Source organism: Staurois parvus, unplaced genomic scaffold, assembly GCF_062004578.1.
Source record: "Staurois parvus isolate SC_StPar_1 unplaced genomic scaffold, SC_StPar_1.0 ptg000050l, whole genome shotgun sequence".
Taxonomy (NCBI): domain Eukaryota; kingdom Metazoa; phylum Chordata; class Amphibia; order Anura; family Ranidae; genus Staurois; species Staurois parvus.
In genome coordinates, this window is record NW_028317846.1 from 3,588,496 (window position 1) to 3,603,266 (window position 14,771).

At 40.9% G+C, this 14,771-nt stretch overlaps 1 protein-coding gene across 8 annotated transcripts in view; it reads left to right on the plus strand.

The window, feature by feature from the left end:
• The window catches only part of PARP4 (poly(ADP-ribose) polymerase family member 4), a 346,684-nt gene that overhangs the window by 56,855 nt on the left and 275,058 nt on the right, over window positions 1-14,771 (plus strand). For all 8 annotated transcript variants that reach the window (XR_016309539.1, XM_089666213.1, XM_089666217.1 and 5 more), the window contains exons 14-19: window positions 2,509-2,662; window positions 5,233-5,357; window positions 5,443-5,574; window positions 5,657-5,743; window positions 9,432-9,596; window positions 9,858-9,904. Coding sequence is in view for 7 of the 8 variants with exons in the window: in XM_089666213.1 (XP_089522339.1) it covers window positions 2,509-2,662; window positions 5,233-5,357; window positions 5,443-5,574; window positions 5,657-5,743; window positions 9,432-9,596; window positions 9,858-9,904 (710 nt within the window). In the remaining variant the exon portion in view is untranslated. The remainder of the gene's footprint in view (window positions 1-2,508; window positions 2,663-5,232; window positions 5,358-5,442; window positions 5,575-5,656; window positions 5,744-9,431; window positions 9,597-9,857; window positions 9,905-14,771) is intronic.

The following is a 14,771-nucleotide window of genomic DNA, read 5'->3' on the forward strand; positions in this document are numbered from 1 at the left end:
TCCTCCCATGTACTCCATTCTTGTTTATTGTTTTCCTTATTGTAGATGTGTCGACAAAAATGTTAGCATGTGCCAGAGATTTCTGTAGGTCTTTAGCTGACACTCTGGGATTCTTCTTTACCTCATGCAGCATTCTGCGCTGTGCTCTTGCAGTCATTTTTTCAGGATGACCATGCCTATGGAGAGTAGCACCAGTGCTAAACTTTATCCATTTGTAGACAGTCTGTCTTACCGTGGACACATGAACATCAAGGCTTTTGGAGATACTTTTGTAACCCTTTCCAGCATCATGCAAGTCAACAATTCTTGATCGTAGGTCTTCTGAGAGCTCTTTTCTGCGAGGCATGGTTCACATCAGACAGTGCTTCTTGAAACCAGTAAACCCAAAACAGGTGTGTGTTTTTTAAGGGCAGGACAGCTGTCAGCAACACATCCAATATCATCACACTGATTGGAGTCAAGGTTGGCTCACTCCTGGCTCCAATTAGCTCTGGGAGAAGTCTTTAAGCTAGGGCCTCACATACTTTTTCCTCCCTGCACTGTGAATGTTTAAATGTTATGTGCAATTAAACCATGGCAACATCTAATGTTTGTGTAGTATTATGTTCAGCAGACTGTGTTCTTCTATTGTTGTGACTTAGATGACGTTCAGAGCACATTTTATGCCCAATTTATGCACAACTCCATGTAATAACAAGGGGTTCATATACTTTTTCTTGCAACTGTAGTTAAATACATTTCCTGTTCTTCAAAGCTAAACTTCTAGTTGTACTCCTTTAGTATTCAGCGCAGGAAATTTTCCACTGACATAGTTATCAAATACAAAAATAAGTAAATCAGTGTAACGAGAAAAGAGTTTAAGGAGGAGTTCCGCCCCCCCAAAAAAAAAAGTCAGCAGCTACAAATACTGTAGCTGCTGACTTTCCATATTAGGGCACTTAACCGTCCAGGCATCCAGCAGTTTCCTCGCCTGAGCCAATTCTTCAGTCAACAATTGGGTGCTGGCGTTACCATCTTGACTAAGGGAAACCAGCAGTTTGTGAATTGGTTGCTACGCTTTTGAATGGGTTTCAGTATTCTGGGACCTGTGAAGTGTCCAAGAAGGCTGTAGGGAAAGTCGGAGGGGTCAAACTCCTGGGTCAGTTTGCCATGGCAAACTGAGCCAGAAGTGGGAGCGGGTACTGGTCAAAACCAGGTACCTGCTCCCCCTCCCCCTCAAAAGGTGCCAAATGTGGCAGCGGAGGGGGGGGGGGCAGACAAGCGGAGCTTCCCCTTTTGGGTGGAACTCCATTTTTATTTGGGTCATAAAAGGATTAGTATCTCCAAAGACATGGCACTATAACTCATGTAGATGTTGCCTGTTTATTGGCACAAACGTGGCGCCCATGAAGGCACCTCGTCTTTTGAGATAGCAAGTCCCATCATACAAAAAATATTTATGGGTTAACAGAAAAAGAATTCCTTTCATAGTAAAGTTCTTCTAATCCAAAGAATATTCAGTGTAACAATCCAAATAATGTCATATGGCTTTCAACCCAAATCTACGGGGGATCAAAGAATATAGCACGAGGTTGAAGAAGCCAGTTCATCACACTTCCCATATTTTCACTTTGCAAGGAAATTGTAACTTTGCTTAGCAAATGAGGAAGATATACCAATGCCGTGCAGACAAAATATCCTGTTTTCTTTTAATCTATGTGCACTGGACTGGGTATTCTTTGCAAAGTCATTTTTCACCATTCACTAAACTAATTATAAATTCCAGTGCAATTCCTGAGTTTTTACTTACTTCATCATCCAGTTTTATATTAGCTTGATGTGGCTATGAAGATCTGTGGATTGGTGTTTAAAGTTATTATTAGTTTTGTGTGATTTTGTCCAAGAAAACAAGTTTGGGTGGAATCCTCAAAATGACATGGGTACATAAACCTTTCTTATTATCTAGCATTCAGTATATTTGTCAGTATATACTACATAGTTCTAGGAAGAGCACAAGTATTAGGCTGTTATTAAACTAGCAAATCCACTTAATGACTGTAATGCAAGCAGGCAGCATATACCATAATAAATATTTTGCTATTTTATTTTTTCTAAGTTAGGTGCTGCAGTCAGCATTAAAATACGGCAGCACGCAGGAGGGTTGAACCGCTGCTCTCAGACAAAATGCAGCAGCACATCATTTTAGTGGTCCAACACACACCCCTTCACACTTCTTTGGTGAATAGCATACTAGCTTCTTGAGCAATGTTGTTGATTGCACAGTGTTTAGGGGGGCATGCCAGACTGCTGGAGTGCTGGAACACCATGTTGTGCTTGAAACCAGGTATCCCATTCTCCTTTGTGTTTCCAGTGTAGGGTAATTTAACTCCTGATGCAGTTAAAAAAAAGAGCAGCATATTTACTACTGTATATGCACCTGACAGCCTTATAGTAATAAAGATGATTCTTTTGAGCATTAAATATTGTTTAGAATCTAGCAAGGATAATAACCGTTTGCATATTTTTCAGGACGATGAATATGTGGTATATAATGTAAATCAGGTGAGGATGAGATACGTTGTTCAGTTTTGCACTAGCAAAGACACGCCTAATTTGAGCACTGCACCTGCAATGTCCTTACTAGAGGAGAATGAGCAGATGACAATTTATGAGCCCACAGAAGGTAAGGAGTTCTGCACAATGTTGATGTTTCTGTAAGGCATATAAAATTGGTAAGAGACTGCTTACAGTTATCAAAAATTTCCTGTGAATTCTATTTCATTGTTCTGATAGCTGTAGTCTGAAGAAATGTGATTGTTTTAGGTACTGTATGTGCAAAAGGTCATTGCAAACCTTGGGACCAACTATAGTATTTGAAAATCATATCGGAAAGTGTATATGCCATCATAAGCTTTCATACCAAACCTCACGACACAACAAATAAATTGGCAACTTTAGTCACAGAAGCACCAGCTAAGCAGGCACCAATAGTTTGCCATCTTTGAAGCTCTGACATGACTCCATATTACTAGCAGCTCATGCAGTGAATGACAAAAGTGAGACTTCCTACCTGTTAGCTAGGTCTCATCACATAGCGGAAGCAAAAGAATCTTACATCACTTCCACTTTCAATGTGAAACCTTTTTTTTTTCTCTAGATTTCTGCTTTGGCTTGGTAATGATATACTCAATCAAAAGTAAAACTCCCCCATTGTTACTACCTTTTGTACCACTAGCCCCTCCCTCCTAGATTGTAAGCTCCGAGGAGCAGGGCCCTCCTATCCCTCTTGTATTGAACTGTATTGTTGCTGTTTTGTCTCTCATTATATTGTAAAGCGCTGAGCAAACTGTTGGCGCTATATACATCCTGTATAATAATAATAATATAGTTTAAATCGCAGAACTGAGCTGGAATAGGTTTTTTGAGAAATACTGGATCTGGATTACTAATGCAGTGGTCTCCAAACTGCGGCCCAAGGGCCAGATGCAGTTTTTTGCCTGCTTTTTTTCTGGCCCTTGGGCCATTTGTCCACCCACTGTCATCAACACTGTGGCATAGTTCCTGCCACTGACAATGGCAATGGGCACTATTCCTCCCATTGATACCAATAATGAGGCATTATTCCTGCCACTGATACCAATGATGGGGCACTATTCCTCCTACTGATACCAATGACAGGGCACTATTCCTCCAACTAAAACCAATGATGGGGTACTATTCCTCCCATTGACATCAATGATGGGGCACTAATCTTCCTACTGATACCAATGATGGGGTACTATTCTTCCCATTGACACCAATGATGGGGCACTATTCCTCCCACTAAAGCCAATGATGGGATACTATTCCTCCCATTGACACCAATGATGGGGCACTATTCCTCCCACTGATGCCAATGATGGGGCATTATTCTTGCCACTGACACCAATGATGGGGCATTGTTCCTGCCACTGACACCAATGATGGGGCACTATTCCTGTCACTGATACCAATGATGGGGCACTATTCTCCCACTGACACCAATGATGGGGCACTATTCCTCCCTATTGACACAAGTGATGAGGCACTATTCCTCCTACTGATACCAATGATAGGGCACTATTCCTCCCACTAAAACCAATGATGGGGTATTATTCCTCCCATGGACAACAGTGATGGGGCACTATTCCTCCCACTGATAACAATGATGGGGCACTATTCCTTCCACTGACACCAATGATGGGGCACTATTCCTCCCACTGACACCAGTGATGGAGTACTATTCCTCCCAGTGATACCCATGATTTAGCACTATTCCATCTACTGACAACAATGATGGGGCACTATTCCTCCCACTGACACCAATGATGGGGCACTACTCCTCCTACTGACACCAATGATGGGGCACTATTCCTCCCACTGACACCAATGATGGCGCACTATTCCTTCCACTGACAAGAATGATGGGGACACTCTTTACTCCCACTGACACCAAGATATTTTCTACTCCACCTGGCCATAGTCCTAAAGTTTGAAGGACAGTGAACTGGTGCTTTGTTTAGAAAGTTTGGGGACCCCTGTACTAAAGTATAGAACAAGATGACATGTCCACTTCAAACAACTAATTATATTAAAGAGGAGCTTAGTTTTTGTAAGTTCTCCTGCAAAGTCTTGGATGCTTGATGTAAACATGGGTTCCCTTCAGTTAAAGGATAAGTTCACCTTTTGCAAAAAAATAATAAATGCACATTTTTTTGCAGGTAAAAAAAAATGTGCATTTATTATTTTTTTTTGCAGGAGCCTGTAAAGTATTACAGCAGCAATCAGCAAGATCGCAGGTGCCATGCAGGTCTTCTGCAGACCTGTCAGTAAATGTTCTTGCCCGTGCAGGATGTATGAGCAAGCAGATATACTGACAGGAAGATACCATTGATGAATGGTAGTTCATTGAAAACTGCAAGGCGACAGCTGCTAAGGCTATCAGGACTCGCAGTTCATTATTTAACGGAACACTGTGAATGAATGATGTAGCCGTGTGGGCGGAACCCCGCACGGCCGCTCTGTTTTCAAATCTGACAGATAGTACGGGGAACTTCTCCCTGCACTGCTGTCGCAGGGAAGGGGGGCAGTGGCTGCAGGATCGGGAACATGCTACATGTTCCACCCTAAAAACGTGTTGAACACGTAACATGTTCCCAAGGGTGACTTTATCCTTTAACTGCTAGATTTACACTTTAGTAAATAAGACCTAATGCACGCCTATATTTTTAACAGATGATCTGGTAGAGGATCTTCCTCAAGCCAAGGTCCTAAAAGGTGGTCTTCAAAACAAGGATGGGCAGCAGATTCCACTAGAGAGCATTCACATCAAAGCTCGATTAAAGGACCTTGCTGCTGAGGTACCTGTGGCCTTCATACACTTTTAATCCCAAAAGCCAGTCGCCATTTTGACTTCACTTACTTTGTGTCTCCTGTCTCCAATAGGTCATCATTTTCCAAACCTATAAGAATAATTCTGTCTTCCCAATTGAAGCTAAATATGTTTTTCCTCTGGACGAAACAGCAGCTGTGTGTGGGTTTGAAGCCTTTATCAATGGAAAACACATTGTTGGAGAGGTGAACCAAATTGTTTATTTAGGATAAAAATTTAACTAAAGAGATTTTTGTATTTGTCTACTAATAACAGTTTTCTACATAGGTTAAGGAAAAGCAGGAGGCACATCGGGAGTACAGAACAGCTATCAGCCAGGGTCATGGGGCTTATCTCATGGACCAAGATGCACCTGTGAGTTTTATGCATAGTTTCCAGTATTAAAATATGTTTATGAGGTGATTTCAAGTTAGTTGTGTAAGTACAATTATGAAAACACTGTGTACTATTACTGAAAACATTACATGCTCCTTATAATCACATCTCTTCAGGGAACAGTTATAAAAACAAGCTGAGATCTGTAAGCACAGTTCATCTTTGTCTTGGTTTTATATGCCCCATGTTAATAAACTAAAGGAAAACCCTCACAATTTTTTTGTGAGTTCACTTTGATGTTCAGAATATGGCAGATATGGTAGTTACAATTGTTTTCTTTTTTTTCTCCAGACTTTCTTTCCTTTAATTTTACCTGGTGATCCTGCCAGTAACACGCTTCCTGTCATAGGGTGACAATGATCACCAATTGTACTGTATCAATGGAGAAGCAGTGTTGTCACCCTAGGACAGAAAGTGTGTTAAGACTACGGAACACTTACCTCTCTTCATATCATGGGTGTGTGTGTTCTGTAGTTCACAGAAGTGAAGTTAAAAGGGATGATACCATTATTTGAGGTAACAATGCAGAGTGCACAGGACACAAGACAGGAGTGAATTTTTGACTTATGCACTTATTCAACAGATATAATAAAGAATAAAGGGTAGAGAGAACATCATTGTTAGGGTTCGGATACACTATAAATTTGCAGATAATGGGCTCCATTCACGAAAGCAGATCACATGCAGTATTTAGGTGATCTGACACATTTTCCCTAAATATCGCATGCAGCCCTGAAACTGTTACTTCACTATACTGTTTTGTGGTATTTACCGCAAAACGGTGAAATCACTCAGTACATACTGCATTAAAAAAGGGGTTAAATTCAATTTACAGAAGGGAATAAATAATTAAATACATGCATTAATTAGTGGTCCAGTCATGCGGTATTTAAGGAATATAAAAATATAATAACCAATTTGGAGTAGTCTCTATCTTTTGGATCATTTCTTTCAACAGTAATGCATAGAAACTTAAATAGGGAAATCATTGGAGTTGATTTACTTAAAGTATAACCTAAGTAATTTTTTTTTTCATTTTGGTTAGAGTGGAGGTGGATTAGAACACCTGTCAGGTTTTTTAGATATCTATAAAGGGTTAGTTCTTCCCGATGACCACACGTGTAAGGAGCATTTTTTCCACTGTCTATCACATTGTTGTATCATGAGTTGTAGATATAGTAATTTTTAGCAGGAGTTTCCTGAGACTGGAAAGTCATTTCAAGGGTTCCTCTGTGTTGAAAAGGTTGAGAAAGGCTGCTTGAAAGTGTAACTAAAGGCAAAACCTTCTTTTTCATTTTAGATAGCATAATGGTGAGTTAGAACTCCTGTAAGTTTTTTTTGTTTGTTTGTTTTTTTTTGGTTGGGGGGGGTTGCCATCTGTGTCCCATTGGGGAGATTTACCTTCACTTACGGCCCATTTGCCAAAACAGGAAATGAGAGTAAGTCCCTGTAAATTAAGGGAATACCTTAGGGTCAACAGGGGAGAGGGGCAATGGGGGGGTACCACTACTGGTAACTGAAGAGGTCATGTTATCCTCTGTAGGCTCAGTATACGCAGGGGAGGGAACATCATGAAACTCAGCCGAGTACTGAGAGCCCACTCTATTCCCCTAAGATATAGGTCTGAGGTTGACTCTTATTCGATTACACCTCATCGCAAGTGGCCCGAGGGCCATATCAGAACCTTAATAGAAAATAATAATAATAATAAAAATAAGTTATTGAAGAGGAGGACAGAGAAAGAGAGAAGAGAAGTGCACCCAATCCAGGCAAAAGTAGCAGACCCAATTATATCTCATGAGGCATCTGAGAGACTGCATGTCCCAGGAGAGACAGATCATTTTTGGTTCTAGCCTCCATCATGATCTTCTCTTTAATTTTGTAAAATTGTGGCTTTACTATGATATCTCTGGGCAGACCATTGGGTCACGGGTCTGTTAAGGCTTGATGGACTCTGTCCACTTCTTGTTGATGAGGGGAAATATCAGGTATTAGGTCCTTCATTAAAGTATGTACTGCCCCCTCTAGGTCTGTAACTGATTCTGGAAGGCCTCTGATCCTAAAATTTTATCTCCTGGACCGGTTTTCCAGATCTTCTATTTTTGCATTAGCCTGGTCAATTTGCTCCCGAAGAGAGGAAATCATGCTGATAATTTGGTTAAGTCTCTTCACTTTTCCATCAACTTTAGATTCAATGGTATCTAGCTGTTTGCCAATACTTTGAAAGTCATTGTGCAAATCAGTAGTAATGATGGTACAGGCCTTAGACAATTCCTGTTGTTGGAGAGCTGAGAATCTGGCAATCAGCACTGCATCACCTGAATAAGCAACTGGCTATACAGGCGGGTGTTCTTGGGATAAGCTGGTCTGGCTCAGTGCTAATTCTGCAATTTCTGCTATATTCCTGTCCATGGATGAGGCAGGGGACACTGCAAGCTCTAGTTCTTCCCCTAGGGAGGCTGGGGAAGGGGATGGCAGCAAATGTTTGATGTGGGGTGACCAGGAGTTACTACTGGGACTGGTAGAAAGGGTCCCGAGCTTTACTGACCTGTGAGGCTGTCCCTGGATAGGGAGAAGTAGACTGTGGTGTCAGTGGGCACACTGAATGGGACTGCTGTGTGGGCTGGGGAGGCTTTTTCTTTGCCGTCCCCGCTGTCCCCCACTGCATTGTGGACACCTGGATCAGGGGGTGTTTTTCATCTGCCGATCCCTAAACCCTGAAGGCTGAGGGTGTGCCGAACTCAGTCAGTGCATGACCGCTCCCGGGGCCACGTCCATGTGCACTTCCAGTATCTGTTTTTTCTTCAATAAGTTTGAACTGATTTATACCCACCACTCCTCAAATGTGGGAAAGAGGGGGGGGACGAGTGTGCAAGCCACTTCAGTGTTCAAATTTGATACCGTATCAAATCAGCATGACATGTGAAAAAACATAGCTTCCTATGGTGCCTGTTCACGTATGTCCAGTGCACTGGCAGTGCAGATTCAGTGCAGTTTTAAAAGGAGTCATGTCCGATTTCTGAGCAGTGCTTCCCGGTTCAGGTGCGGATTACAGGCTATTGATTTCTATGGGAACCATTTTTAAACCGCATGTGTGTGAATAAGATAAGATCCTGAGCTAATCCTGTCCCTAACCTGATATAAACCTGATGTGAACCTGTGAACAACTACTGTATCAATTAGCTGTGAAACTTGCGCTTCAATCCGCACCGCACAAGTGTGAATCAGCTCTGAAAGTCAATAGCCTGTAAGCCGCACCTTAACCGGGCCGCACTGCTCATAAATCGGACATGATTTCCTGAGATAAATATCACATGCAGTATTTTAGAAGTGATTTTTTTTACGAATGCCAAAAAACTTTTTGAAAAACTCTAAGTGGTATATTACAGCAAAGTGATAAATACTGCTTTGTGAATAGAGCCCAATGTCTGGTAATAAAGAAACCGCATTTATTATGCTTGTGTGAAATGATGCTATATATTACTAAGACTTCTGATCATCAATGCACTAAAGCATTAAACCCCAGTGTGTGAACAATGTGTTTATCAATGCTGTATTTTACATTTCTACCATCTTTCTTTTGCAAACACTGTATATATTGTCTACTGTTCATGTTAGTATTTAAACAGTATAGTAATTATTATTTATACAGACTTTTCTTTTGTAGGATGTTTTCACAGTGAGTGTTGGGAATTTGCCTGCCAAGGCAACTGTCATCGTTAAAATCTCCTATGTAACAGAACTGAAATGTGCATATTCTTGTGTGACCTTCTCTATTCCTGGAACAGTGGCTTCTTGGCAAGGTGATCAAGCACTAAAAGAAAATACTCAGGTAGCTTATTTTTATTATACTCTGTATACATACTCTGTATAAAATCAGTAGTCTAGATAGAGGTTGGACAAATACTAGTAGCCAAATAGGCAATGATCCTGAAACATTACAGCTGGTGCTTTGCTTTATCTTGAGCCTCCTTTATTGATAAAGATTAAAGTACTTACTCCCTATACCCTTAACATTGCCTTTTGGACATTAATTCGACCAGCCCTAATCTATGAAACTACAGTTTTTTCTAATCTTTCTTGTTTTCCTTAGGATACTGTAGCAACAGTAGGAATTGAGGGTGACAAGGCAGCGCAAGGGTAAGTGTAATGGATTTTAAAGGAACTAAACTCTAAAGAAAAGACACTGAGTTTTGTAAAATACTGTACCAGGATGACAATCTTTTATTTTAACCCACAGCTCTCCTCTGCTTTGTTCATGTTTTCTCTACCTGCACTGTGCACATCTTGTAGACTCTCTGTATGAATGTCCTGTGGATGTGTGCATTTTGTAGAACTCGCTTAACATCACAGTTTTAATGTGGTGACTATGGCCGAACATGCCAGCGCACTGTACATTGGAATGCTCCTAGTAGTTCAACTTGGCAGTGCCCAGGACGGTTTGACAAGACTGCTACCAGACTGCTCATGTGTTAGTATCGAAAAAAAGAACTGCTTGTTCTTATACCTCACTTGCATGATTTAGGCCTCATGCACATGGACGCTTAGTAGCTCCCGTGTGCTGAGAAAGAAAAATCCCCAGTGCTGTCTGGTGTCTGGGAACGTGCATACAGCCACCAATTTAAGTGAATGGCTGTAGGTGGGCGTGCTTGGGTAAACACAGACTGCTTCTGTTTTGGCATTTGCCTGCATGTGCGCATATGGCGATTCTCCCGAATGCGAAATTGGCATACAGAATTGCCATACACACGTGCAGGGGAAAATGCCGATGCAGATGACGTCTCCATCCTAACAAATGCTTTAATCTGCAGTCAAATAGACCTGGTAACAGTGGCCTTATGCTACTACGTGACTGGCCTAGCAAATACACTTTGCCAGATCAGTTTTATACCAAAGTGATGAAGGTGGATATATACAACACTGCATTCCTACATGTATATGCAAAAACAAGACAAGGAAAGAAAACTGGGACTGGTACACAGATTCACACACAGAAGGAGATAGAAACCTTATATAGTTGTCCGTTTATCATGCAGAGGTAAATGTCCGCTGTTCAGTTCTCTGGCATTCTCAGAGGAGACAGCTCTCCTCTGAATGCCTGTTTATGAAGCAATGCGGATTGCTTCTCCTAATGAGGAGTGAAGCGATCTACAAACGCTTTAAACTTACTTTTTTTTACTTTTTATAATGTAGATACAGAATTCAGATCAAATGAAGAGTGAGTGAGTGTTTGTGTGTGTGTGTGTGTGTGTGAGGGGGGGAGGGGGGGGGGCACATCTCAGTGTGTTTCACAGGTAAGCTTCTTTAGGAGGCATCTTAGGAGTATATGAGGACATCAACTGGTAGACATTCAGATGGGAATGGTGCAAGTATGATACAAAGCCAGGGGGAGGAATAGGGACCCAGAAATGCATCAATACATGGAGTGGGAGAGGACTTCAAGGAGTCCAGAATAATGAGTTCACAAATGCTTTTTATCCCATTATTCCGGTCTGGTCCAGTATGTCAAAGCAGTCATGTATCCAGAGTTCTTATGTTGGACAGTTACCTGTGTTCCTCTCCCTGTAGGATCAAACTAACAAAAATTATGTTGCATAGCACAATATCATTTGATCTTTAATTTGTTTTCTTATTATAATACATTGATATTGGAGATTGTATTATATACTGTTTTTCACAGCATTGTATGTGAAATATTCACAGCATTTTTGTTAAAATAAAATAAAAGAGAGCGGGATTTACTTGAGGTGTTTGATTTACAGATTGTGTTGTTCATGTGGAAGTAATACCAACTTATGCTAAATGTTTTTATATTGGGATTTTTAACATTTTTGTATACATAAATTTTAGCTAGAGTGTTAAAATCCACTCTTCCCCCTTTAAGCAGTGTCTGCTGTAAACCACCCACATTTTGTTCTGTTATATTTAAACTCCTTATATCAGCCCTATTCCAAATTGAACTACCCAAACTGAGTCCTTATATTATATCAGTACCCAGATCATCTTTAAAACGTTCTTAAAATTGAGCCCTTGTGTAGCATCCAAAAGTAATTTTAAATGTGTTTGGAAGCCAGTTTTAAGCTATGTTCTCATTGATTCTGGGTAACTCTCTAGAATGGTAAATAATGTAAAATTATCCTTGGCTTTAAGATAAACATCAAGAGATAAAATATCATGAAAATAAGATTGAAAAAAAAAATTGAAAAAGTAGATGCTCAAAAAAAAAATCACAATGTAAAGTCCATTGCTTGATGAATATTGAGAGAGCTCATCCACTTGCCTACCGGGCACTTATACCCCCTTCCTGACCAGGTCAATTTTCAGCTTTCACTGTCGCACTTTGAATGACAATTGCGCAGTCACACAACATTGTACCCATATGAAATTTTTATCATTTTTTTTCACACAAATAGAGCTTTCTTTTGGTGGTATTTACTCGCCGCTGGGTGTTTTATTTTTTGCGCTATAAACAAAAAAAGAGCAAAAACTTTGAAAAAAAATAAAAGTTTTTCTTTGTTTCTATTAGAAAATTTAGCAGGTAATTTTTAAAAGACCAATCACAGCGGCCTTTTACCACGTGATCAGCCGTGTCCAATGACACACGGATCACCGGGAAATATAATTTCCGGTTATTTGGCTGCACTTTCCTCATGCTGTCACAGCGCGAGGAAAGTACTGCCGAGAACCGGCAGTTATCAGAGGAGGGATCGGCAGCGATCATCAGGGCAATGATGACCAGTGGCCTGATGATCGGTGCCCAGCAGTGCCACCCACCAATGTCGCCCACAAGTGCCCAGCAGTGCCACCCACCTGTGCCCACCAGTACCACCCACCATTGCCCATCAGTGCAGCTCTATTTGTGTCAGTAGATTGCTGATGCCATGCAGGTCTCCTGCAGACCTGTCAAATATCTGCTTGCCGTACGGGATGTATGGTCAAGCTGATATACTGACAGGAAGCTTGAATGAACTACCACAGTGCTCCACAGCGCCGTGGTAGTTCATTGAAAACTACAAGCCCACACCCACTAAGGCTGTTGGATCTTACAGTTCATTCATTCACGGAGGTCTGTGAATGAATGATCTGCCCGCGTGGGCGGAGCCCTACATGGCCGCACTGTTTTCAAATCTGACAGATAGTACGGGGAGAAGTTCCCCCATACTGTCTGTCAGAGGAAGGGGGCGGCGGGCGCGGCTGCAGCTGTGGGTACATGTTACATGTTCCACACTAAAAAAGGGTGGAACATGTAATATGTTCCAAAGGTGAACTTGTCCTTTAATACTGCGTTTGAAGGTAAAACAAAGTTTTCTTACTTTAAAAACAAAAACCAGACTGAATGCTACTTTCTGTCTTTTACTCTCTATTCTATCTTGATCATTAAGAGCAAGGAGTATGCAGTCTGTTAACTTAAACCTATGTTGCCACTTTGCCATAATAAAAATTACAAGAAGAAAAACACAAGAGCAACCCAAACATTGTATGAACCACACACTCAACTCAGTCTCCCTCCCTTGACATTATCATGTCAATGACAACCTTTAGGAAAACAAAATTAATACAGTTGCTAAATTAGAGGTTTACCCAGCAACTGTATTTCAGGTGGCTAAAACTATACAAACTATAAATATTATTTGGAATTTATTCCCCACCTGACCTACAAAATATAATAAATCATGAAGGCTTATCCTTGGAAACACAAAAATACATCAGGGTCCTCCATAATGTCCCAAATACTGAGGCCAACTCTTTGAGAGCAGTAGCTAAATTTTAGTGCATGCCAAAGAACTTTAACCAGAAAAACTCATACCACACGTCCAACTGTCTATGGCCTATAAACAGAATGGTTGTTCATCCCAGTGTAGTATCTTTGTATAAATGAAGACATCTCCATTTTCAGCTCTTTCTGTTTCTCCATAAACTGATGTCTTTCTTGCCTTAGCCGACTATTCTCAGATTGTAACCTTGTTATTTGGGTCTTAAATAAGACTTGGCTTTGGCTATTGTGGCCTACATGCCTGGGGGAATTGCTCCACCTTGCAGAGTAAACTTCTTTGTGTCTCGGTGCAGTTTTGGGGTGCCGAGAGTTCCTTTGCTTACAACTATTACTGGTATAAACAGATAGTGTAGTGCTCAAACAGTGCATAAATCAAAAACCTTATTCTCAAGAATTATGCGTGATAAATAATGATGATACAGTGTAAAGTTTCTAACAGAGTCAAACTGAATCAGTCCCACGTGCCGTGATGAAACCAGAGAACTTCATATAATCACTGTGACACCATCCTTACTAAGAGTGGTCAATCAACGCTCTCTATGACATTTGGTAACCATATGCATGGTCCTCCAAAATATTCTGAAAGAGTAGCGACCAAAGCGACTCTTAGATAATGACTCCAGACCCTCCAGTGTGAATCAGTAAAGCCGAAACTCGGAGTATAATACATCTAATAGAGAAATGCTCCACATAGTGTAAAACCACAAATATTAGAAAATTTAATGGGTATATTGCATTTACAAGTCATTATCAGCATGTACAAAAACGCCATAGAAGTATTCCAACAACAAAGCATGTGTGTGTGGCTCCGCCCTACTCTCTATGTGTTTCGCCATACTTGACGTCATCAGGGACATGCACACACATGCCGCTCCACGTACATAAATAGGGGAAGCGACCGAGGAGGATCGCTGCCATAAGCTGACAAGTCACGAGAGGGAGTGACCGGACACCTGAGGCCCAACACCTAATCACCAATAAATGATGTTCATATAGTATGAGTCCTCTACAGTGCCATCTTGTGGTAAAAAAGAAACCAAAACCAATGTTGATAATTACCAATAGTATATTTATATATATTTAAGAGCTGAAGTCGAGAACTTGAAATTTCTTGCCCAGTAGGCTGCTGTATTTAATGCAGAAGGTAAGCATATTGCTAATGAAAATACGAAATTATGCAATGAGATTACATTTGTTAAAGAAAGTTTGGAGAATGCCCAGAGTGCCATATGG